The sequence below is a fragment of the Galleria mellonella genome, unplaced genomic scaffold (genome assembly GCF_026898425.1).
Source record: "Galleria mellonella isolate WM207_F2 unplaced genomic scaffold, CSIRO_AGI_GalMel_v1 utg173, whole genome shotgun sequence".
NCBI classification, from domain to species: Eukaryota; Metazoa; Arthropoda; class Insecta; order Lepidoptera; family Pyralidae; genus Galleria; species Galleria mellonella.
In genome coordinates, this window is record NW_026442016.1 from 411,113 (window position 1) to 439,026 (window position 27,914).

Here is a 27,914-nt window from a genome sequence, read left to right on the forward strand (position 1 = left end):
AGTACATAAAAATGCTTGTATGGCTAATATATTTGTTTTTTTTTTTTATACAACTTAGAATAGCAGACAAGCTGACGGCCCACCTGATGGTAAGTGGTAACCGTCGCCTATAGACATGAACAGTACCACACCATCTCCCACGCCTTAAACAGAAACACAGCCATGCAAATACAACTGCTTTACGGTTGTAACACGAATGGGACAGAGGTACCCAAACAAAGGACTTTTGTACAAAGTCTCCCTCTGGTCATATATTTGTGTTTAACATTAATGAAAATTCTTTTGTCTAATGAAAAAAAAAACAGTAATGAGTATAATTGTAGAGTTAGTAGTTATGAATAATAATATAATAGTATTGTGAGTTCTCTCAAGCTTTTTCGAATAAAAACAATAATTAATGAATGAAATCTCCGTGTGGTTCCGGCATAGAAAAGGTCACTCCTTCCTTTCCCGTAGGTGTCGTAAGGTGACTAAGGGCGGGCGAAAGATGGGCAGCAGCGTCCTTTTTAGAACATCTGGAAAACTTAACTGCGGTTGCCAATCCGCCTGCTAAGCGTGGCAACTACTGGCAAAACCCCCTAAACAAGCGGTGAACAGTTAAAGGCTGATATGACAATGATGATTAATATATGATGACAACTTTATTTGCTTGAATACAAGTGTAAACAGTAAGTAAAGTTTTTTTTTTTTTATGAAGTCTGGCAATGGGGCAGTTTAATGGGTGATAATGGAATGGTAACTCCACCCGCGCTATCGGTATACACCGGCAGGGCACCAGTGACGGATGATGGATGAGGATGAAGCAGGTCAGTTAGCCCATCGTGACGAATTCAACAAGAATTGTTCACGATGGTTTCCAGGGGGAACCACGTGGAGGTCGACCTGATATTGCTAGCAATGTCGAACTCCATTACTAACAATCCCTTTCCCCCCAGCAATGGGGCAGTTAGACCCCATTACTAATAATACCTTTCCCTCTAGTTACCTATTCTCTCAGTTATACATACATATATTTTTAATGGGTGAAAATGGAATGATAACCTCGCGTAGTCTATCGATATATGCTGGCAGAGCATGAAGGATGATAGGTGAGGATAGAGCAGGTCAGTTGACCCATCGTAACAAATTCAACAATTCCACGATGACTTCCAGGAAAAACCGTGTGGAGGTCGACCTAATAGGGTATATTACTAACAATGAGGCAGTTAGACCCCATTACTAACAAACCTTTTCCCCATTGTTACTATATGTTACTTTGTGAAATAAGCGTAAATGGAATATTTTCCATCTTTGTTTATTTCGCATCTACCCACCTACTCACTCACAGACGCGGTCAAAAGAAATCTGAGACTCAGTAAGATGGCATAATATCTGTTTGTTCAGACGGCTGAGTGCTTACCTCATCCTTATTCATCCTCGTGTGACGTCACAGCGAATTAGCCGTTCATATGACCGTATAATCGAACTGATTCATCGTACTTCATAATTATATCATACAAACATATCCAATACGTCACTTTATAAGTATTTAGATTTAATTGTCTGACTTCACTAAGTATTAAGTTTTTTTTAATACCACTGAGGTGGCAAACAAGCATACGACCCACCTGATAGTAAGTGGTTACCGTAGCCTATGAACACCTGCAATACCAGAGGTATTACGCGTGCGTTGCCAACCCTGAAGAAACCTCTTTACCCCCCTTTTGAAGAACCCCATGCTGTAGTCTCTTGGGAAAACCTCGGCAGGGAGCTCATTCCACAACCTGAGTGTTCACGGGAGGAAACATCTCTGAAACCGCGCAGTTTTTCTATAATTATAATTATTAAAACAAACTTTTTTTTTCTACAAAATCAAATTATCTTCTACTATAATAAAAAACCTAGAATAATCTTGTATACTAATGTGTGAGAAGGATCAACATGCTGGTCGTTGCTATCTCATTCTATTTCATGCAAGTGGTAGCGAAATTGTAGCTATTGATATGATTCATTGGCCTTTGTCTGGGGAGATAATGCAAACATGAGACTCCTGGTGTTGCAGATGTTCGTTGTTTTATATTGTTATTATGTATTTCTTTTTTGTATTTTTACTAAATTTCCTTCTGTAATCCTTTGGAAAGAACAATAAATAATATTTATTTATATTCTGTAATCAAATATCATCAGATGAACTGTAGACTTGATTGTCAATAAAATATATAAAATAATACAGTTATACTTCATTCGCCGTATGGTCCCGTAGGCCGCCCCTTCCTTTCCTGTGGGCGTCATAAGAGGCGACTAAGCGATTTTAATAGTCGAGGGATGGGCAGCAGCGTCCCTCTTTAAACATCACCAAGTCTTAACTGCGGTTGCCATTCCGCCTGTCAAGCGTGGCAATCCCCCCCAATAGGAAGAGGCCTATGTTCAGCAGTGGACAATTAACAACTGATATGATGTAAATAATGTATTTTTCTCAAACATGCTTGGAAATGTGAGCATTATTTTGACAATCTTCTTCGAGATAAATCAAAATTGCCGTACTGGCCAGATAAATGCGGGCAGCGGCCGGCAAAAGTTGTATGAAAATCTATATTTGTCGTGTTTTGCGGCCAGATAAATTACTATGTAAACTCATATCTGTCTTGTAATTTAAAAATGGAATGACCTTTTACTTCGAAACATGGCTACCAAGGAGGTAACTGATAAAAGGTTTTATTTAAATTTCGAACTGGCTTGCAAATAGAAAGCTGTTTATTGAAAAAAAAAAACAAAGGAACATTATAGCGCGTGAAAAATTATTATTGTTCGTTATTCGTCGTTGAACTTAAAAAGTAAAATTGTGTTTTTGATTTCCGCGCATTGTTTGAGAAAAGTACTATACAAGCCTTGGCCACAACTAGGCATTGATGGACTCACATATGTGTGCCTCGGCTGCGCCTCGGCCCACATTTGCACGTTCGTCCATCAATGCCTCAGTTGCTGGCCACTGCAGTCATGTACTATTCTATTGTTACTTTTGAATTCCTAAATTAAATAAATGATTTCTGTATTTCCAGGTAGTGTTGGTGTTCATCCTGAGTATAGCATCACTTATCATCTACTTCATTGACGCGTCCAGGTAAATCACATTCTTTTATTATTATATCATTCATTCATTTGCTAAAATATTAATTTAATAACGTCTTATAACACCGCTCAATTGAAGGAATACGTGAGTTCAAGTTATATAAATGTGATCCAACTGTTTTTTTGCTAACAATAGTCATAAATGTTTAGCTTCTGTTCCACACAGCTACAAGCTGTGGCCACATATTAACACTTACAATGACTGACTGTTATGTGCACTTTGCGACTTTATATAAATGTCAAATTGTATGCACTTAACAAAATGAATAATTTAGTATTTAAAAAATAAAACAGCAATAACTTCCAGTAATATATAAGTAATAATTGCTTTTTTATTTCATCACTAGCTGTATTGCACGTTATCTTTTTTGGATTACAATTTATTTTTTCGTCTTAAAACCTTAATTAGACTATTACTATCAGAAATAAATTTAAATATTTGAAATAAGGTTAAACACGTTTAAAATCCATATAAGATATTAATCAAAATCGCTCTAATTTTTTTAAAACTTTTTTTAGAAACCCATTTAAATATTGTCATGTACATTTTTTCCGTTCTCTAAAATTGTGAACATTTAAAAAAATAATTGATCCAGTCACCTATTTTCATATGTGGCACTTGCCAACGAATGGTATTCAATATTAATTTATTAAAATCATAATATTACAGTAAAGGATCACAAATTTATTGAACGACACATAATTGATTGAAACATTAAAACATTTGTATAGTTTTACATTATTCAGATTGAAACCGAGATGTAAAAATAATTCAAAATTTAAAGAAAAATCAATTCAAATTTTGACAGTTAAATCTTAAAGCACTATACAAAAGAAGTTTCAAAACAGTTACACAGTTAAAAAGTCAGTCGGTAATATTAAAATTGTGAATTCTTACACGTATGTGGTCGCAGTAACTCACCTTAGATATTGCTTCTCCGTGACATGTCATATTATTGTTTTATTAATATGACTACGCTAGCTGGTCCTGACGCATTCCTCTATTTCCAGTGAGGAGGTGGAGCGATGCCAGAAATGGAGTGGCAATATGACGCAGCAGATCGACCTCGCCTTCAATATATTTTTTATGGTCTACTTTTTTATAAGAGTAAGTTGTTGTCTTTTTTTGTTATATTACATCTCTTATAACGCAGCCGAAATTTCTCTTGTTACAACATACATTAATTTTGTATTTGCATAGTTTTTGTATGTATGTATGACTGTTTGTATGTGTAACTGCTAGTAAAATGTTAAAGATAACTGCTGTACTAATCTTTACTATCCTTATATTCGCTAATATAAATGTAACTTTGTCTGTTTATTGCCCCTTGGCGCCTTAGCGCCTCAACTGTCATGAAGTTTGGCATATATTTTGTATTTGTCATGGTGAAAGATATAGGCCGCTTGTATTTGAATCATCAATCATTCTAGAATAATAAAAATATATATGCGCAAACAAAACTACATAGAACAGCTTGTAAATTATAATAATATACCAGGTATTTAATACTACACATATCCGACGACTTTCTCCATGTGAATTTATGTAAAAAGTAACCTTTATCAATAATAATAGTTATTTATTTATCAGAAACCTTAGATTATATAAATAGTGTATCGAGTCTCAAAAACGGGTCAATTTTTTGGCAGCTAATTGTCAAATTAACTGACTCGGTTTTTTAATTAATGCTCTATATACTTGCGTACATAATGTATAATATTTTGACGTATCTATATTTAATTATTTAATAAATAAAATGAGTTTTTGCGCATTAAGTAGGTGCAGAATTTATAAGAGAAAAAATATAGATGTTATAAAGGAATCACTCATAACTATTTATCACGCAAAATTATATGAAAAAATTGACACGTTTTCTCTATTTGTATGAAGACTATCTATATAATCTAAACCAGAAACATAGATACATAATAAGATGTTACAATTTATTTTTTAATGTTCAGTATATTTCACCATATTCAACAGCATGCAAATCTTTGTAAGTAGTAAATAAATATATAAAATAATAAAAAAAATATTTAAGTAAACATAATAACAAGCATTTTTGAATAGTAATTCTTTTTATGAATCTACTGCCCAGTTCAGATTGCAATTTCAACTGAGAAGGACAGGCAAGAAATGCAGCTGTTGTTTTTTTTTGCAGATAGTTAGTAATAATAAATAAATAATTAGTTAAGTGTACAACAAAAAAATATGACAGGATAAAATGTCTTTCACAATCTTCGTACGTTGTACGTTGTTGATAACAGAAAGAAAAAAGTTACAACGTTACAATCAATCACAGTAGTATTTATCAGATATCGTAATACATAGTTTATATAAACATAAATGAAACTGTTATATTATAATCTTAATATAATTAGCATGTCATAATTCAAATATTAAATTACTTTAAAGGAATTAATATTTTTTTTATAAAAGTTTCAAGCAAATTTACTGAGCTATTTTAATGATTACATAATATTTTTACAAAATTTTCATATCTTATTAACATAAATTTCACTTAGAAATTCCACGGTGATTCGTATATTCGTTATAGTGTTATTACGAATTCATTTTTACAAAACTAACCTACAACTCATCAGGGGTCATTTTCTTTTTTATTTTCTTTATTTAATACTTCATTGTACACAATAATTATTTATAAAAATATGGTAGGAGTATTCAAATGTACAAAAGTGAGCTTAACTCTAAAAGAGGTCTAGCAAACCCAAAATGGAAAGGAGCATCAATGTCAGCGGGTAGTACGGTGTACAATATTGTGAAAATTTTTAAACAAAGAAACTAGACAATTATAAATTAATAATATTATATTTAATCGTATAAATGCATATATACATAAATATATACTTACGCCTATGCATATACATATCTCTTTGTATAAGTTGTTTGTTTATGTCTTACAGAATATGGTATATACAGTTCAAGTGACTCTAATTGAGCTATAACAATATATTTTACTTATATAATAAAATATAGTTTAGCACCATATAGTGTTATTTACCAATCTACCGTAGACAGTAATAACAGAAAAAATAATTGACGGTGCAATGTGTTTTTTTTTGTTTCAGTTTATAGCAGCTAGTGACAAACTATGGTTCATGCTCGAGATGTATTCATTTGTAGATTATTTCACGATACCCCCATCCTTTGTATCAATATATCTGGATAGAACGTGGATAGGTGAGTTTACGTTTTATTTATTGTTTCCATTGTAGTTTGTTTTTTTTTATACTACATAGAATGGCAAACAAGCTGACGGCCCACCAGATGGAAAGTGGTAACCGTCGCCTATATACATGAGCAGTACCATGGACATAACAGAGTATACTGTTTCGCCCATGATGCCCCCCATGCGTTGCCATTCTTGAGGATTCAGATGTTATTCCTCTATACCCTGTAAGTGCAATAAAAAAAATACAAAAATAAACACAACTGCTTCACGGTAGAAACGCAAATGGAATAGAGGTGCCCAAGCAAACGACCTTTGTACAAAGGTCCTAGGTTCTGGTAAACTTTAATGGTTTCTGATTAATAACTCGCATAGACAAAAACATTAACACAAACAAACTGAACGTTTTCTTGAAGAAACATTAATCTAAATGCAATAAAAAGTTTTGAACCTCAGATAGGTATCTAGGTATCTACTAAGATAGGCACTATGCATGTAGCTGTCATCTTATTTCTTCGAGAAAAATCTTTTATATTACTAGTATAAAACTCCATAAAAAGGTGTTGATATTTATTTTGATTGGATTCTACTCCTGTATAATACAGGGTATATGTTGGGTCTACCAACTTAAGGTAGTTGGTCACTAAACAAAATTAGATAAGAAATACTTTATGGCGCTGAAATAGAGACTTGTGGATGTAATAAATAATTAAATAAATTGAAAAATAACTTCTTAATTGGTCAGCCCATCATGATGAATATATCAGGAATTGATCATGATAGTTTCCAGGGAGAACCGCGAGAAGGTAGACCTGGTGGTTCATATTATTATGTATGAATGTAAAGTGATTAATTATGCTCGTAATTTTCCTGAATAAATTATTAGCCACTCAATCGCAATGTTTCTTGTTAGTATGTGTTTTTTACAAAGTTTACACAATACAAAAGAAAAAAGACAAAAGTTATAATAAGTTATATATCAGTAAAAAATAAATAACACCACCCGCCAATTTAAAAATTTTGCCTCAAATTATCTTTAATTACAAATTAGTGAATAAAAACCATTTTGTTTAATGAGCGACCTCCTTAATAACAATATTGCCTTCGTGACACGTTTGTTTGCGTAAATGACGTCCGGGGTTCAATTCCCAATCGGGCTAATTTAGAAAACTTTTCTGAATTGACTCGAGATAGTGTGTTCTAAGAATTGTAAGGTATGCCTCCAGATATTTGTTGCCTAGTTTCTCATAACACTGATGTAACTGAGTGACAATATAATCAAGCCACTGAGTAGAAAACGGTCACCATTTTCTATCAGGTGGGATGTGAGCTTGTTTGTTATTACTATTTTATACAAAAAAGAAAACAATATATTATTGTTATTCTTTACTGGTTTAAATTTTTTCTAGTAATGACTACAGAATGCTGTAGTTTTTTATTTTTTTTTTTATTTTACATTATAGATGTTATAAACCGTTTTGGCATTTGTTTTTTTTTTCTTCCTTCCAGGGCTAAGGTTTCTCAGAGCTCTACGCTTAATGACCGTGCCTGATATTTTGCAGTACCTCAATATATTAAAAACATCGAGCTCGATTCGTTTGGCGCAATTAGTTTCTATATTCATATCAGTGTGGCTTACAGCTGCAGGTATTATTCATTTGGTAAGTGTCTCGCTTTTATTATTTTACGTTTAATATAATATAATATTGCCGTATAGTTCCGGCATAAAATGGACCATTCTTTCTTCTTTTTCGTCGTACAAGGTGACTAAGATAAACTAAATGGTCGAGGAATGGGCAGCAATGTCTAAAAACATCACCAAAGCCTAATTGCGATTGCCAACCTACCTGCCAAGCGTAACAACCATAGGCAAACATGGTTTGTGGGCTCCGCCATAGCGAACATGCTACCTCTGTTCAGCAGAGAATTGTTAACGGCTGGTATGATAATGATGATGATAAAATGAAAAAAAAAAGAATAAAATACTATACAAAACGACTGCGACAAGTTCAATAATATTTATAAAATAGAAAAAAGCTTTTCTTGGAATATACGAGAGGCATGGTCGTCTCGTATTTCTGAAGTTATCATACAAATCTCGCGGTCGCCATATCGATTCAGTATAAACAATTCAAACCACCCTTTTAAATACGGACAATTATCTTTTAAATAATCCATTTTTAAATCATCAACCTAATACCAAACCTAATTCTATTAGTCAAATTATGTGAAAAATTCATTCGTCAAAAAATACGATTGGCACAACAAATATATTTAATTTTGTTTCTAGCTGGAAAATTCCGGCGACCCGCTGGAGTTTGAGAACGCGCAGAAACTATCATACTGGACATGTGTGTACTTTCTTATAGTCACCATGTCCACAGTAGGTTATGGTGATGTGTTCTGTCACACAGTACTTGGCAGAACCTTTTTGGTTTTTTTTCTCCTCGTTGGCTTGGTAAGTTTCCTTTTCAATTACTCTCGAATAAAATTAATTCTAATAAAAACATATATTAAATTGAAAACTTATGTCACAGTGACTATACAATAATTTTAATGTAATAATAATGAATATTTGCAAGGAGAAGCAAGTCATATTACCAATTTCATGTAGAAAGAAGCCATTTAAATTCGCTGCGATATTTATCGCCATTAGTATTATTTATTACATTACATATGTACTATATATACGGCTAAATCGATGCGCCACGCTTGCGATTCCTTGCATAAAATCAAAGCTAAATTAATAACAAAGCAAAAGGAAATATAACAAAGACTTGCCATTTAAAGGTCACATGATAGTTCACATGGGACTTGTTAGAGAAGCGTAATGGATTATCCGCACAGCTCGTTGAATGATTGTAAGCCTGATTAGTGCACAATGTATAGAGAGCATGATAATCAGTTGGATAATGTTGGAGAGAGGCCGAGCTCGCTCGCCCGCCCGGCGCCGGCGCCCGGGCGCCTGCGGCCGCCTGCCGTCCGCGGCTGCCGTCGCCTCATCGTCCATCAATGTTCTTTTCTAACTTCTCGGCCGCTTTGACTCGTTGGAGCATCTTTTAATCTATCGCCGTACACCAAATGAGCTTTATTTCAAGCGACTTCAATTGCATGGATGTATTTTGTTTTTCTTTTGCTTTGTTACGTGAATACTCACCGCGAATGTGCTGCCGGAGGATCTCTTACCGCGCTTGAGATTCGATATATAAATGGGGTCAGTGGTACGAGACGAGATACGTGTAGTAGTGAGACGTGTCCGCTGTCCGGTCCGTGTCCGGTGCCGTGCCCGGAGCGCCGCGCCCGGCGCCGGGCCCCCCGCGCGCCGGCTCCGGCACCCCGCGCCGCGTCCCACCCCTCCCACCTCGCGATCTCTGCATGCCGCACCTGTGCCTGGCTGTGTTCAGTTGCTCACATCACCGGTAGACACACACTTCGTTCCTTTTATTTTTATTTTCGCTCCGCTACCGGCTACACTTATGACTCTGCGTCACCATAGTTTTATACCGAGACTCGAGGTGGACATTGTCGTGCACCACGCGATGGTGTTCGCGTGCTCCCAGACTCGATATTCGATCGACACCATGGTCTGTTGCAGGCAATGTTCGCTAGTAGCATTCCCGAAATTATAGAGCTGGTAGGAAGTAGGTCCAAGTACAGTGGCGAGCTGAAGCGTGAACATGGAAAAAGGTATCCGTTTGATAATATAAACTGTTCACCGAAAGTGAAGGCGATTCACTCCGCGGCACGAGCGAAACATAAACTCGGCGTCGCGATCGCTGTGTTCGCTCTGAATCGCTCGATCTCTCGGGAGACGATGTGGAATCATCACCTCTAAGAAAGCTTGCTCAGTGCCGTCAGATGTATTGTGTCATCTACTCGTGTTCACTCGTCGATCCCGCGATTGCACGGCGGCGAACTCCTTGCTCTCGTGCTACAAGGGTATTCCTGTTTGGTGACTCTAAAGTAGTGCCAGAGCGAGCAGCCTGCCTGGTCGTTGATCGCGACGGTCAATTAGTGTTCACGCTCTACCAAGCGTCTATATCGAATGCCCATCGTTTTAGTTTAGGAACCGGTGAAACCGATTTCTTTTTAAGTTCTGTTCATCGATTAGTTAGCGTATGTATCCTTAGGCTTTGCATGCACCCGGTCACGAGTCCCGTCACGGCTTGCGCCGGTCACAGCCCCGCCGCTAGCGTAGCTCGGCACGGCACCCAAGTCCCGCACATCCACACCACAGCCACAGCCACCACGCAGACAGACGACACTCAAGCCACACAGCCTTGTGCGAGCGCGAGGGTACGCGGCCGCGGGCCGGGCGGGGCGGGCGCGCGGAGGGGCGGTCACTCACCTCGCGGTGTTTGCTGTGTATCGTAGGCTGTGTTCGCCAGCTGGATCCCCGAGATCACGGAGCTGGCGGCGCAGCGGAACAAATACGGCGGCCGGTACAACAAGGACGTCCGCCGCAGGTACCCTGCTCTCACGCCCCCGCTCCACGCGGCTTCCTGCCTTCCTACCTCTCACGGTTTCGATCTTGGTTGATTGAATGCGGAGTTTGCTAATGAAATTTATTAATCCTTCACTAGAATCGGTCTCTCGGTGCCGTGGCGCATGCTCGAAGAGTTAGCTCCCGGCGGCCGCGCCCCTCTCCCCGAACTAGAGAGACAGGCGCGCGGTCGACCGACGCACTACTACATGCCTTTTTTCGTAAATTTTACTCGAGATACCGTTGAGCTTTTTAATCCTTCTAACGAGACTAGATCTGGAGAGAGCCGATGTAAAGTTTTGTAATGCTGTCGATGAAGTAGTGTTTGGTTTGTTCGCTTGCACACGATGCCTGTCGCCACGCTGTAGCGCTAGCTCCGGCACTCGCCACAGTCCCGCGACACACAGCCAGTGCCCGCGCCGCCCCGCCCGCGACCGCCGCCCGCGCCGCGGTCTCGACTCACCCACTGCTCGGTCGCGACCGACCACTATACTAATCGCCCGTTGTGCCCGCCCGCCACCGAGGAGTAGTCGGGAGCAAGCCGTCATCCACAGCCGCCACCGCCGCCGCTTAACTGCGATTGTGGACTCCGGCCGCGGATGACGGCTCTCTTCCGCTACGCCCCTCATGACTCACCAATCGACTTGAATGTGAATGTCTTGTTTTGTCTGTCGGCGTTTAGGCGATATTTGCCAGTTGTATCCCAGAGATAATTGACTTAATCGGCACTAGACCCAAGTATGGCGGCACCCTCAAGAATGAGCGGGGACGCAGGTGAGCCGCTGTCTTCACTCCGTTCCATTGAATGTGTTCCGTGTTGTGACATCTATATCTTCCTTTTCCTCTCTTAGCACGCTTCTGTGTTCTCACTTATCTTTGGCGGGACGAGAGTCCCGCGAAATGTTGTTTTTATGAGTCGATTGTAAATTACCTTTGAATTGATTTGAGTTCAGTTGAATAGTGAAAAGCAGATAGTGGCTAGTGTTATCGCTCGTCATTATAGGTTTCATGATTATGTTCTGTTAGTATACGTACGTAAAAGGAATGTTAACGTAAAGCTTAGTTACGAAGAGTTAAATGTTGAGTGGTACCGTAGTGTGTTGTTGGAGTTCTGGTGTGTGAGGCGTCGACAGCTCCTTTCTGTGGGCGCGGCGCAGGCCCTGCCAGCCCAGCGAGCGCGGCTCGCGGCCCGCGAGGGGCGCTGTTGATGCGACCCTACCTCTGTACCTACCTGTACCTAGTGAGTGCCCTCCGCTCGCCTACTCCTCGCCTTCTGTTCCCCGCCTGCACGACTACTGTAACTGTACCTATTGTAACTCTTTAATGTTGACCCTCTTTACTGTTTTGTAATCTGTAATGTACTTTTGGATCGACCCCCTCGGTTAATTTAGTGTAATGTATTTACGTAAATGATTCATAGAGCGTGGCAAGGCTGTGTGCATTGAGGACATTTTAACGCAAAATTAGCTTAGTTTGTTGACATTATACCATTTTACATTATTGACGTCATCTTAGCAGTGAATACACAGATCATTTTTTACCAAATTTTTAAATTTTTAAAATGCGATGTTTGCAGTCAATACAAGGTAGAAATTTATTACTTTGTTATAACAACGATGATACCAGCTCCTTTGCCACACCTTAGATGAATATAGTTTTGCATGATACGCCTATAGTATTTATTTATCTATCACTTTCTACTAAATTTCTGGATGACTTTAGTGAGTTTAGAATAATATCTTCCGTTTGTACGTATGGTTTGACATGCAAGACAACTTAACCTCCATCATTGTACCGTCGCTGTCGACTGTCTGTACACCTGCCACTGTTGTGCAACTACTTTATAACCCCGAGTCGAACTTATAAAGAATTGTCGCCATACCCGAAATATAAACACCAATTTTTTGAATCATACATTTATAATAATCTATTAATTGATGGACATACTGAGACACAAGCTTTTGTCAGCCTGATATTTATATGCAATTATAACTATCTAAAACATCGTATTTAACTACTAAGTAATTATATGATATAATATTATTTATGAATCTGTTTTAATAATACTGCATATAGATATCTGAGGTGAGATGTAAAGTACTTTTAACCCCCTTACACCGACATTCTATTCTATTCACTACATTTTGCCCTGGAATCATTATCCTTGCAATGAATGCTATAATCATTGATCCCTTCAAGATCTTATACGTTGTCATAGTAACTGTCACACTCCAGACCCTGTACATGTTGTGATTTTTTATTTTATTTTTCTAGTGTGGTAGATAGTATACACACGTCCTGAACGAAACTGAGCTTTCTAGATAAGGCTGTTCATTTTTTTGTGGATCATGATTGAACTAAAAGATTGCATTTTTATCAACAAGTATACGACTTCATTGGTGATTTGGAATAAACTAACCACAAATTGATGAACAATCATTTAGCAAATTATGGAGGTTATTATACAACGTCTTTATTTCTTAAATTTTTTTTTCTTGTATATATTTTATACAAAGCATTAATAATCTTGATTGTCTAAGTCTTTAAAATTATAAAAAACAAAATGTGCGAATGATATTTGATTATGAAATGAAGACGTTGTTTCTATTTTTTATTTTTATTTTTTAGTTTCATGCTTCTATCACCAAACGTTTTGTTTAACCCTGTCGTGACCCTTTTTTTTTATCAATTATTATGTCAGTTTGCAACTGTGGTCCCAGGTGTTAAATAAAACTTCAAATTGCTGTTTTTCAGACTTTTTTATTCTGTACCAATAAGATAATGTAAAGCTTATAAAAACTTGCTTGTAAAATAACTTATGAAAAGCAACACAGCGTTGATTCGAAATTTTGCAAAATAAAATTTTGATCCTGCATTTTAAATTCAGACAAATTTATCGTATGAAGGCTTTCAATTCAATTCGCTTCACCGCTTCTTTCCAAAAACAATTGTTTGTATAGTAGCACCTTTTTAGATTGGCCTCCTTTTCGTGGTGTTATAATATTTTTTTATAAATTTTCAGGCATATTGTTGTATGTGGCCACATTACATACGAATCAGTGAGCCATTTTTTAAAAGACTTCCTACATGAAGACAGAGAAGACGTAGATGTTGAGGTTGTTTTTTTACACAGGTATGTATTTTTATTTATTTATTTATTTATTAACAGCATATTTTATTCTTAACAATATAAATAAAGTTGTAATTATTTATGTCGGCTCTATTCGTGTTTTAAATTTGGAGATGCCCTAGTTTCGAACTCAGTAGGAGCCCTTATTCATTAGCGTTAATTTAATAGGACATCCCCGAATTTAATTGAATAAAACTGACATAAATAATTACATTATAGTATGACTTATGATAGTTATTAAATGAAATTGATAAAAATATCGTATCCATACTACAAACAACCTGCCTTTAAGCCTACACTCTTGTAAGCTCTTCAATCAATGGTCAATCTGAAACGTGGTATCCTTCTTTATATATATTTTTATATTCTTGTAACCATATTAATTACCTTTATTATATTGTAGTAGTATATCAAATTGCCGTGTGGTCCCGGCATAGAATGGACCACACCTTCCTTTCCCATTGCGTGTCGTAAGAGACGACCAATCCAACTTAATAGTCTCGAAGAATGGGCAGCAGCGTCCCTCTTTAAACATCACCAAAGCCTAACTGCGGTTGCCAACCAGCCCGCCAAACGTAGTAAGCGTGGCAAAACCCTCAATAGGATGAGGCCTATGTTTAATATTGGAAAGCTAACGGCTGATATGATATAAGTTACCAGCTTTCAGATTGACTACTGTTTACTTTTACACGCCTATATTTAACCTACGGTTCTGTAGTTATAATAACTTGGGTATTTGGGTTTTATATTATTAATATTGGGTATTATCATTGTAGGTACAATACTTAAGCGATATACATTTTAGCAATATATATAATTATACCCGACTACTAATATTCTATATAAAAAAAATCTATTTAATAAATCTCCAAATATTTTTAATTTACTAATGACCGTGATGAAATGTATTTATAATAGGTCTATAGATTGCTTAAAATACGTAAAGTAAACATTTCTTATCAATATATAAAATATATAGTAATATAAATTAATCATTTGTTTGCGAATTCAAATATTTGATCATATAATACTTTTGTATACAAAAGAAAATTGTGAATATTTTGTAATAATGTTATGCAAGTAATTAATATATATACGTACCTATTTATATGCTTATAGTTTATAAAATGTAATAAATGAAAACTTATCTAAACAATATGATCCGTACGTAATCTATATATAAGTCAATTACATATGTCCAATTGTCTGTGTGGCGATTTAACGTGGACGTGGTGTCATGAATATCCGACGACGCTTTCAGAAAAGAGCCCGACCTTGAGCTGGAAGGTCTACTGAAGCGTCACTACACCACCGTCGAGTTTTTTCAGGGTACAATGATGAATGCCGTCGACCTTGAAAGAGTCAAGGTTAGAGTAAGAGCGAATAGAGCAGGCATTAGTTGACCGCACGGCCGTATATCAATTATCGCGTCTACATGAACCAGTACTTTTTTTATTTGTTTATGTGCATAAGACAGATCTTTTTCTTCTTTAAAGATGCTGTTTCATAGTCACAGTAGGTTTTTAATCACCTTGGTAACTTTATCTTGTGGTTCTTTTGATGCAATCATTGCTTCTCACGGTGGTACGGTCGCGCCTCGTTACCAGAACGACGGCGCGGCCGTCCCACCCCCACGACTGCGTATTTTGGTAAATAGAGTTGCATGGTAAGATCGGCCCACGACAGGCGGCGGACTGTCCAGTACCTGTAGTGTTAACTGAGCGTTGATGACAGGAAACCGCCCGACTTGGAGCTCGAAGGCCTGTTCAAGAGACACTTTACCACTGTGGAATTCTTTCAAGGCACCATTATGAACCCAATCGACCTACAGAGGGTAAAAGTAAGTAGCACACACGACGATGTGGTTTTGGGCGTGGTGTCGGTTTGAAGCTGTACAGACTGTCATTTCTATAGACGTAGAGCGATGCTCGTTCACTAACCTCTTCCGAGAAGGAGTTCTATTGGAGCTGTATAAGGTTCCCTTCTGTGATGACTTGAACGCTGTCTGTGCGTGCCTGTGCTAATGTATCTATGTGTGTGCTCCGGGCCATTACGGCCCGGGCTGTGTGTCACCCCTCCCCATCGACCCCAAAAACGCGCCCGGCCACCATGTCTGTACCAATGGGTGTTGTATGCAATGCTGGCCCGTGCAACTCCAAACAATCGATATCTATTGTACTGTACAATAATGGATATAATCTAAAGAACAATAAGGATAACATTGGCGTTAATGGCTGCCGACGAAAGAATTTCAAATTCAAAATTTAAATTGTTGTAGTCAAGTACAGTTGTCGATTGTCGATATTGTCGAGTGTCTATGGTAAGTCTTAGATGTCGATAGCATGGCTTCACATTCAATAGTAGTTTGCTATTTTATGCATGGCACTTATTTGATGGTATATTAACCACCCACCTGCTTATTCCTAATCCAAAATGAACACTACTCTGGTTATATTCAAGTTGGTTATAAAATTAACGACTGCTTATTAATGATTCAATCAATATACTATCTCTATTAAATGTGATAAACACAATTTATAATGATAAATATATACATAATGCATTAAACAATGGCTTTCCAAACCAAATTCCTACCGCCATCTTTATACCACTATAAAATAAAAGATTATACGTCTAATTTAAATATTTTGATACGATCTTTTACCATTGGTTACATTTTTTATTTAAAACTAGCTTTATGCCCGCTATTTCGCGGCGTGAATTTCACACGTGAATTTCAGAAGTAAGAAAACCAATAAAATTGACTTCTCCTAATTAAAATATTTACTAAATTTTAATCAGACATTCAGGAATACAATTATAAAAATCACATCTAATTTGGTGCAGTATATACTGGAACAAACAGACATACAGTATTACACAAAAATATCTTGGCCTAGCGTTGTTGACAGGCATTTTTGAATTTATAAAATACCATTCGTAGTGATCATTTAACACACGACACGTAGTTCTGCTGATGTTGTGCATGCCATTCTTATTTCTTCTTGCTTCGAGTAACTGCTTCATAACTAGCATGTTTTTATATATATGTACTTAGGATTACTAGTAAACAAACATATCGTGTCTTCTTTTATCGAATTTAAATGTTAAATTCACAAAAAATACCTAATATAATAGTTTAACAGTAATCAATAAATATAAAAATAGTTTTATTAAAACTATTCATTTTAAAATGTTATTTCGATAAAAAGACATTGCAAGATTGTTTACTCCGTCAAATATCTTACATAATAATATTTATTAATCTCTAACTTATAATTAACGCATTAGTATACAATAGACAGTTTATGATAATAGTAAAATATCTACCTAATTGGTAAGTTGTACGATATTCATTTACAATTAATATTAACTCATACAAGAGCAAGACGATAACTGTTTGAGAACAATTCATCAAGACACTTACGCAACCTATGTTCAACATATGAAATAATCTAGATGATTCCTATAATTCGTATTAACAGTAAACAGAGATTAAAGTATAATATAAAAATAAAATATATAATATAAAAATATTGAGACACCCATTAGATATATATAAAGTACATAATTAGAAACATGCAAATTATCCCTCCTATATGCCTATATACTTTCAATTAATTTTAATTTTAACTAATTTCTTACATTAAAATGTGTAATAATTCTTTTTTTATACTTAATCGTAATAAAATGTTATTTTTCTTAAAAAAATATGCTTTTTTGTATTTAATATTGTATCTATCGTTGATAATCAACTATATATATTTTTTTTAAAGACATGCAAGTACATTTAATCACAATTATATTATCTTTATGTAAATATTTCTTTTCTATTTTCTTTTGTTATTATTTTTAATATAAAGTGTTTTCAATATTTCATATAGGAATCTGTCCTCCAATGTGTTAATACAAGCTAAAAACTGTTCTACAAATAGTTACTTAATTCTTCTTTAACATACGTAGGTACACGAAGCCGATGCCTGTTTAGTGCTAGCCAATAAATACTGCCAAGACCCAGATGCTGAAGATGCTGCCAACATCATGAGGGTCATCTCCATCAAGAATTATTCAGATGACATCAGAGTTATCATCCAACTCATGCAATATCACAATAAGGTGAAATACTTTTATTTTCATATTCATATTTACTTATTTATTTATTTGTGGTACTCTTTATTTCACCACTTGAAGAATAACACAAAAAAATATATATATTTCACTTTCTTTTATTTGTTATAAATATTTATTTTTTTAAAAAACTTTATTGACCAAATGAATATGATAGACAGAATATGATACAAAAGATGGAGTTAATTAATACTAATGACATTCTTTACCATTGAATTATTTATTTATATCTATTTCTATTATGTTTCTAAAATTAGAAAATCAATATCACGGCCTGTTTCTTAAAAGACATGGACAATATATTTAGTTATAAGTAATAACTAATACTGGCGATGTCTCTTGTACAAATTACGATAAAGGCAAAGATAAGCATCTATATAAGACTTGAATTACAGATATTAACTACACTGTAGAGGAAAATATATTTTTTTTTATGCAACTTAGAATGGCAAACAAGCTGACGGCCCACCTGATGGAAAGTGGTATCCGTCGCCTATAGACATGAGCAGTACCATGGACATAACAGAATATACTGTTTCGTCTATAATACCTCCCATGCGTTGCCATTTCTTAAGATTCAAGTGTTATTCCTCTGTACCTCGTAAATTCATTGCCATATCCTACACTTCAAACCGAAACACAGCCATGCAAACACAACTGTTTCACGGTAGAAACACGAATGGGACAGAGGTACCCAAGCAAACGACTTTTGTACAGTCTCCCTCTGGTAATAAAACTATATAATTAACTTGAATTCAATGTATTATCCAAATATAGTATCAAAATGTAAGAAACGAAAGCGAAATATGTACAGAAATTTAAAATTATTCTTTTTATTTTCCAGGCCTATCTTCTCAACATTCCATCTTGGGATTGGAAGCAGGGTGACGACGTGATCTGTTTAGCAGAACTGAAGCTGGGCTTCATCGCGCAAAGCTGCCTCGCACCAGGCTTCTCCACCATGATGGCGAACCTCTTCGCTATGAGGAGTTTCAAGACGGTCAGCCTTATTTTTGATTATGTGTCTATTCTCTGTAACAATCTACTAGCAATTTCTTCAAAAGTTCATTCGAAAGTGGATACATTCTCGTACATTGGCGATAAAGGAACAGTAGCGTCCCATCTTTCGAATGTTCTTTTTTTAACAAGATCTATGCGGCATTTCCACAGTCACAAGACATGGCTATATGGACTAATGACTACATGCGCGGTACCGGCATGGAGATGTACACGGAGACACTAAGCACGACGTTTGTGGGGATGTCCTTCAAACTGGCCGCAGAGTAAGTGGGCAGCGACGCTTACCAACAGTGACACGAGACTGCGTCACGCCACAATACTTACATTATTTCTGTACCCGTGTCTAATCATCCCACAACTCCGTGACTCGAGGGGCGAACATCACTAACCGATTATAAATAATCGCATAGCTTCTTCTCATTTAGTGTTTCTGTATAGTATTGTTTGCCGGCTTAGTCTGTATTTGACTGTCGATGTTTCTTTCTCATTTTTAAATCATCTAAGTGTCATCATATTATAGGTACTGCACTGAAATATAAACACGATTGAGAAAATTTAAGTAGTATAACAGGTAATGCTTGTATAGAGGGAGCGTGTACTAATATTGGTATACCTTTACAAGCTAATGGGAAGGTAACAGAAGGGTCTGTAGGTGCAGATACTACCGTAGTCACAGAGCTTGTCTGTGATCGCGACGCGACTAACATGGCACGAGCTTTAGCGTCTCCCGTTGGTTGATTGCAGTCCCCCGACACACAAGCTTGGCAGAACGATTACCTGCAGGGTACTGGCTGTGAGATGTACACGGAGACTCTGTCGACATCGTTTACTGGGATGACCTTCCCTCAAGCGAGCGAGTAAGATCTCAACTTGGCCCGCCTGCACCCGCACCGTAGATACTGTGTACCGAGTTGCTAACCCTAGCTAATTGAATGTGCACTAACAATTCCTGACAATCCTAGATCACACGTCGTAGGTTGGATTTTGGAGGATTAATCGTTAAATCCTTTGATTTTCAGACTAGATTGTGCATGTTGAATGGATAACTTTTGTAGTAACAACACAGCGGTATGCAACTGTGTAGTAATTATCACTTGTAGATTTTAGAAAATAAATAATAAGTTTATCGAACTCTACAGTCTAATGGTTTGCTGTTTACATAGTAGATTTATCATTTATAATTAAAATGCAATCATTTTTCAAAAGGGTAAACGATCAGTGCAGTAAGTTAATAATTTTATACGTAAGTATCACGCACGTAAAGTTCTTAGATTGTTATAAATGTTGTTTTTGTACCTACCTTATAAATAATTTCAACCAATACATTATCACTTGTGTAGTTCTGTTTGATGGCTTTATTCCCTACTCTTGCTTCTGTGTACAAATGTGTTGTAAGTCAGCTTAAGAATCCCGAATGATCTTCATTTGGTGGTTATTAACCAAAAATACATTACTGACATACGAGTAGAATGCAATATTGATAAACTAATATAACATCACTCAATTGTTAATTATAAGTTACTAATCTAACTAACTAATCGAAATAAAAAAAATACGCATACAGCTCTGTGTTCGTGAAAGAAGTAAACTCCTTTGGTAATTTCATCTTTACTAGTATTTATTTACTTTTACTATTTTAAACTGTATATAAATAGTCATCTAATAGTATCAATCGATTCAAAACTCAATACTCTCTCCTATTATATTTTTGCTATATTTTCCACGACCAGAGAAGTTTTACGTATTTAAACATATGCATGGTATATAAATCCCATAACATACTCATAACACATTAGAATAATTGACTTGCATTTAATTCATAAACAACAGCATGATAAGCAAAAGAGTAACAGCACTTTTCAAAAATTACCTTACTTATTATACGATTGATAAAAATTATATAAATAATATTGTGAATATATTAAGAAAATTGTTTATAACACTTTTTAACAGACGTTATAAAATTGAAACCCGATTCAACATCACGATATCTCCCCAGGTTATGCTTCACAAAACTCAAACTGCTACTGCTAGCAATAGAAATCAAGGGTGAAGAAGGAGCGGATAGCAAAATTTCCATCAATCCTCGAAACGCGAAGATATTGGCCAACACGCAAGGGTTTTTTATAGCACAATCAGCTGATGAAGTAAAGAGGTAATTTAGAGATTCTTGATGCAGGTATTGCAGTCATCTTCTGCAAAACTTCATAATTAAACTAGATTAGAAAAATACCAAAGCATGTTTTAATAATGGTTGGATGGGAAATATTTTAAAATCCCATTGTATTTAAGAAATTCCTATACAAGTCTTAAGGATATAATTGTAGATGCTTAACTCAGTCATTAGTCAACTCAATTTATTTAGAATAAAGATAGATAAGCATTAAAATTTTATAATACAAACGTTCGCTTGAACAATAACGTGACTTTTGAAATAGACGCTAGAGATTTTAGGAAACCGACCTTTTATTTCAATCGAATTATACCTAGTTTTTAACTTGTACCTAGCTTACGCAGTGCTCATGTCTATTAATTTGAGTAATATGTTAACAAATATAACACAAATATAAAAGTACATAACAACAAAGTATATCAGTCTAAACAGATTGGTCATAGATAATCACAAATGTAAATTTAGGATCATACATGTTTATTAAATGATTACTTGAATTACTGGCAGCTAGGTCTATGCTTCTTTAAAACACATTAACATTAACTTCATGCTTACTTTCAGAGCCTGGTTCTACTGTAAAGCCTGCCATGAAGACATAAAAGACGAAACGCTCATCAAGAAGTGCAAATGCAAAAACTGTAAGATCATTGCACTGCTTCATGTCACAAACCTCTCTCAGTATTCTTTGTTTAAATATGATAGTATAACAGCAATTACTAGAAAATGCCATAAACTAATTGTTAACGAAAGATTCTGTGACATTCTTTCTGGAAATTAATAATTATAACTATATATATACAAAAGAATAATTACAAATCACAACCTGTCCTATAAAAAAGTTATAATCACAAATTAAACACATTCCTATATATATATATATGTAAAGAGAATTGTCACATCTCTTAACACAGTAGGAACGTATTGACACGTTTACACAGCAAACTTGCTCTCAAATTCACATGTGTACTTTATATTTATGAGACATTAATGGATTGTTCGGCTAAACTTTTAGTGACCGCGCAGCGGAAGGTTGGAGCCGACATAGGTAACTTGCACCACACCTAACCTCACAAATTGACGTTTTCCGATATTTATTTTTCGTGTCTATATAATTTTTGAGTTGCTTTAGTGGTGTTGCGTCCGTACCTCACAGACTGGATCGGTTGCAAGACATTCTCTTGACCCGTGCTCGTTCACACCCTATAATTTAGCGATCATTGTGTATGTCCGCTCGCTCGTGAATGGATACTGCCACAAAATGAAGCACTCCAACACTTCACCATTTTTCTATGCCTTTTGAGATATTCTCGCTCTGTTCTGATTTGTATGGATCTTGAGAGGATTTAGTGCATCATTCAATAGAAACAATTAATCACTACAATCAGGTTCTTATGATGACACACACTAAAGCCACGCTTCTTACTAAATTCCAATTCGGTGCAAATAAATAATATTAAATTGATATGATGCACTTCAAAGCCCAGCACAGACAGTACATTGCATGTATACATTAAATATTAGTAGAACTGAATACCGTAAACACTAAATTGTACCGCCATTTATCCCAAAAACACTTAGTTAATGAATTTATGTAAATCTACGAAAGCATGTCTCAGAAAATTAAGAGTGAAGATAAAGTGCTATTGGGATTTGTCCCATGCAGAGTGAGCTTTGAAAATCAAAGACTTTAGACAACAGTTCAGCTTAAGTGCTATTGACAGTGACTAACGCAAGGTCAAGAGAAACTAAACCACTGTCACTATTCATTTTATCATTCATTGATTTGATAGTATCAATTTATAAAATATTAATATCATATTAAATGCAATTAGGTACTGTTGGATACTTAAAATTTTATAAATTCAATAAACTTGGCACTATCAAATCAAAATAACTAAACGATATCCCCCAATTCATTATTGGAATAGGAGCGTACCTTCGTATTTGTCAGTTTTTGGATTTTTACAGATGTCGGAATGATGATGATGCAGACTGGGATGGTGAAACAAAATCTTAATACATATCGAGGTTGTCTCGACGGTACGGAAAGGAAATGCGAGCTATTCCATATTACCGTACCTCACAACACGTTTAATTTGTTTGCATCAACTAACCATTGCTCATGGGCGACATAAACTGGGCTACATTACTATAATTATGCTAATACACGATCAATGAAACACGCAGCTAGAATAGTGCAGCAAGGCTAAACCACATAGCAGAATAATACTTAACTACAAGATTGCTTACTCTTGACAGTTTAGGGCAGACCCTTTCGAGTCGAACACAAAGTACCTCAAGGCTTTAGGATACCTCTAAGCTTTTTGATTACTAGCCAATCAGTTTATAACGCTAGTTTATTCTTTTGCATTTCTAAAATTATTTCTATCCAACTGAAGGGCTTGTAATCAAAAACCCTACCTAAATGGATATCGGTACCATCAAATTTCCTTACTGTCAATCTTAACTGAAGAACCCCCTCAGCTTTGCATCTCTGTCTGCATATACCTTATATATATTATTTGCGTTCCTTGTGTACCCACAACTAAAAAGGTTAATTAAATTAGTTTTACTATCGTACGAGCTTTAAAACCTATTGTTTCTCGGTTCAGTGGCCACATTCAGGAAGGGCGTACGAGCCGTCCAGATGGTTGGCAGGGCAAGTACGTAACCTAAATGTGTATAAATTTCAGTGTACATGTCAATGTGATGTTTTATAAGCGACATGACCGGTTGGCGGGCCCGGCAGGCCGCCCTACGCAACGTTTTAGCAACCTCGTGTCCTGTACTTTGTCTTGTCTACGTTTCTCTATGTGCATTCATTCAGCAGTTAGATGTTTGCCTCTCTATTAGTCAATATTATAAACATCGAGAGACATTTGTGATGTCATTATATTTATTTTTGGTGTTGTTGTTATTATTATTATGAGTCTCAAAATATTTTCTAGGAGTATTTTGATACCCTGATTTCTGCATCGAAATAGTCCCTCTGATATTGATGTTGTGTAATAGTTTTAATTGAAGTACATTTGTAATTTTATTATGCTTATACAATATTTAAAAATGATTTTTAATTATGTAAAATTACCCTGCATAGGGAACGTTTAATTTGATTAGCTGATCCCGCCTTGATAGAACCGTCTGGACTTTGCAGTTTCTGCGTCCGTCGACAATGTGGTATATTTGTAACGCTAATTTATAATCACACCTTGCAGTACTTTGATTATTTCGCCTAAACCATTGAAACGTTAGTACGCTCGGTACCATCTCCTAATGAATCATGGTCAGTAATCATTATCACATTCCCTAACATTAGTCGAACTCATTCAATTTAGGGTTCTAAATCCATTTAAACAATTTTGAAATTATTTATGTAGATTAGAACACAAAGCTTGTCTAATAGTTGTGATAACATTGTGTGTTTATTTTTAATATATGTTTGTTGCATGTGAATGTTGTAGTTCTATTGAAATATTCTGATTTCTTTTACCTACGTAAACTTATAAAATTGATTTAATTAAAAGTAATTAGACATTTCAGTTTCACTTTTAACAATGGCGTTGTGAACCGCTTCCAAGATTGCTAAAGCTTTATACAATAAAAGGTGAAACTGAACAATTTGTCGTATAAATTCTTCTTGCAATAAAAATTTGGTGATCACAGTCACACGCCGTATGAATATTGCGTTGTGCCAGTAGGTATTACTGTATTTATTAATTGGTGTATCGGAATGCGAACTTGTGCTGATGTTTTGCAGATGACCACCATCCTCCCCCCACCTTCACGCCGCCAGAGTTGCCCAAGAAGGTCCATGTTCGAGGTACATCTCAGGCTCAAAGGACTGAGTGTTTATTTTTATTTGTTTTTCTTTTATCATCGGCCCACATTTCTCCATTAACAACCAGCAATGTGCTTCGTCCGTAGGTTAAAAAAAGATATCGTGCACCTAGATGCTTATCACGCATTTTCATAGCGAGCACTGATAGTGGTGTTAAGCCACTGGGGTTTTTGGAATATCGCTTCAATCAGGCATGAACCCGGCTAAAACTGTAGTTACACTATACCCACTGTCGCTTAAGCGAACGAATTGATTTTATAAAAAAAAATCTCTTATTCTTTGTCGTGTTACACGACATCCAAATCCGCCATACGAAAATTTGAAATCGATATAAACTGTAGCAATTTTATATTTTCTTTTACTCACAAAGCAAAATTTTTTATATTATTTTCGCATCACAATAATAAAAATGTAGTACAAGTGAATAAGAATCTCCATCGATCTGTGCTTCTTGGTTAACTCTAATGCGGATATATTTTATCATTTCTGGTCTGTACCCTTGTGCCAAGCGTTGCTATACCTCATGACATTGCATCTAACCGTACTACAGAAATGCTACTTGTATCCTTGAATGCTTTCTTGGTACGCTTGTGTTGTAGAATATAATAAATTACCTGTAATTATCATTTTTGAAAAAATTAATTATTAATTTAAAGTAATACTTATTGCTATTTAAATTGCCTAAAATTTTACCCTCATTTAACAAATTAGAGACCCCATAAACATCCTTGTAAGCAAGTGTAAATAATGCTATGCAACTAAAGCAGTAGAAAAAATTTAAACATTAGTAACATTTATAATTGTTTGTAGGTGAGATTGCAAGAGAAAGAGGAGAGGATATGAGTTGTAAGTGTTTTATTATAATTATTAAATTGCTCAACGATAAAAAAATTTTTTATTATACTAATTACATCAAAATCGGTTGATAACTTTAACTGAAAAGCATTTAATAACCTATAGTAATATAATAAATTGGAAGACTTTCTTTTAACGCCTTAATCTCTAATCTGGAGTTCGATATTTGAAAAAATTCCATTTGATAGCTCATTTCTTAGAGAAGGTTATACGCTATTTAACATCACAATAGGATCGCGAGCAAAGCCACGTGTTACAATTTAGTTATGGCACTCGTTATGCCCACATTCCGCCAAGCATATTAGAATTTACGTAGCGAGGCTAACTTGACTATTGACACTCGGATTACTTTGATTTGTTATCGGTATTATCAATTAAAGTTAGTCCAAAATTTATAAGAAATATATAGATCTTATGAATAATTCAGAATAGTTTATTTAATGAATGATAATGGAATGGTGACCCCATCTGCACTATCAGTATACGCTAATAGGACACCATTGAGGGTGAGGATAAAAACAGATCAGTCGACACATCGTGACGAATTCAACAAGATTTAATCGCGATAATTTCCAAGAGAGTCTGCGTAAAGGTCGACCTGACAAGGTATATTGCTAAAAATGTAGTTGTTAGCCAATCAGGGTAGTATACCTCTAGGTTAAGATGCTCTCAATTAAATAAATAATAAAACGGATGGATATAACGACTTGCATAAGTAACGGTAAGCACATTGCTTGGCGTAATAAGATCTCGGGTTCGATTCCCTGTCGGGTCAATTTAGGAACGAACTTTTCTAAATAATCTCTAGTCTGTGTGTACTGATTTATACCCTAGACGTTCCTTGTCTGCTTCTTCACAAACACAGAATATTCTAGCTTGAAGACCAGACTGTTATAGTGATTGTGAAGAAAAGAAATTGAAAAAGAGAACATAAAAAAAAAAACATTAAATAAAAACTATAAATCCCATAATTTTAAGTTTACTTAAAGTCTAACCACCAACAGTGATCAACCGGAACCATCGGAACGCGGTACCACCGGGTCTCATATCTCCGATGGCCAACACGCTGATCAACACTTCGACCACGCGCCAAGTCAACAAGGTGAAACCCAACGTGAATAGAGCGCCGCCGGACACGTGAGTTTTTTCAAATTATATCCAAATATTTTCATAATTTTATGACAGGAATACCTATAATACAACATGACTACAAATTTGATAATATTTTTAAAATAGGAATACATTACAAACTTTTGAAATAGGATTAGAATAAGATACAACATTACCACCAATTTAATAGTTCTTTTGTTGTAAAAATAATTACAACAATTATCTACTATCTTCTTCATATGAATTGTAATGTTTTTTTGTAAATAAATGATTGATTGATTTCATCAAGCATTTAATAGACTTTTAAGAGTGAGAATAAAAAATAAATAAATACAATTTTAACTCGAATTTAATAATCATTTTGGGGTTGAAATACATGAATACAGCAAATTTACTTTACCTTTCGGGGTAGGAATACTTGATGCAACAACATAATGGTAATTTAATAGTTTTTTTTTTCAAAAGAATCTTCTTTAATTTATAATTCTTATTTGTAAAGCGTTTACAGATTTAAGTGACTTAAAATTGTCTATTGAATTATATTTTAAAATAAATAAATAATAATAAGAAATATAGAATAATAATAAATAAGAATCTAATTTTCTTAAGTTTAAATAAACTTTTTAAAAAGTAAGAAAATTTTATTCTTATTATATTATTATTACTTGTAATAATTATTAATATCTGGTTCCTACCTAAATATATTAAATACCTAACCATCTTATTCAAGACAATTTGAACTTTAAAACGTTAAACGTACGCATATATTGAGTTAAATAATATCATATTCTAATAGGAATAGATTTTCCTATATAAATATTGGATACTTGCTACAATAAATAGCTCTAAATAAGTACATAATTATATTACTTATTGTA

The 27,914-nt window shown here is 35.3% G+C and overlaps 1 protein-coding gene across 3 annotated transcripts in view; it reads left to right on the plus strand.

The window, feature by feature from the left end:
- LOC113515687 (calcium-activated potassium channel slowpoke) overlaps window positions 1-27,914 on the plus strand; it is an 86,710-nt gene that overhangs the window by 47,263 nt on the left and 11,533 nt on the right. Inside the window, exons 2-19 of one of the 3 annotated variants that reach the window (XM_052893446.1) lie at window positions 3,039-3,100; window positions 4,120-4,216; window positions 6,199-6,310; window positions 7,809-7,960; window positions 8,590-8,757; window positions 9,895-9,986; window positions 13,805-13,915; window positions 15,647-15,752; window positions 17,876-18,028; window positions 18,885-19,040; window positions 19,211-19,323; window positions 21,060-21,215; window positions 21,795-21,871; window positions 22,246-22,278; window positions 23,202-23,273; window positions 24,991-25,053; window positions 25,882-25,917; window positions 26,931-27,063. In XM_052893446.1, coding sequence (XP_052749406.1) covers window positions 3,039-3,100; window positions 4,120-4,216; window positions 6,199-6,310; window positions 7,809-7,960; window positions 8,590-8,757; window positions 9,895-9,986; window positions 13,805-13,915; window positions 15,647-15,752; window positions 17,876-18,028; window positions 18,885-19,040; window positions 19,211-19,323; window positions 21,060-21,215; window positions 21,795-21,871; window positions 22,246-22,278; window positions 23,202-23,273; window positions 24,991-25,053; window positions 25,882-25,917; window positions 26,931-27,063 — 1,892 coding nt within the window. Of the gene's footprint in view, window positions 1-3,038; window positions 3,101-4,119; window positions 4,217-6,198; window positions 6,311-7,808; window positions 7,961-8,589; window positions 8,758-9,894; window positions 9,987-13,804; window positions 13,916-15,646; window positions 15,753-17,875; window positions 18,029-18,884; window positions 19,041-19,210; window positions 19,324-19,804; window positions 19,918-21,059; window positions 21,216-21,794; window positions 21,872-22,245; window positions 22,279-23,201; window positions 23,274-23,845; window positions 23,897-24,990; window positions 25,054-25,881; window positions 25,918-26,930; window positions 27,064-27,914 lie in introns of all 3 variants that reach the window. The other 2 variants (XM_052893445.1, XM_052893444.1) reach the window with 2 other exon arrangements.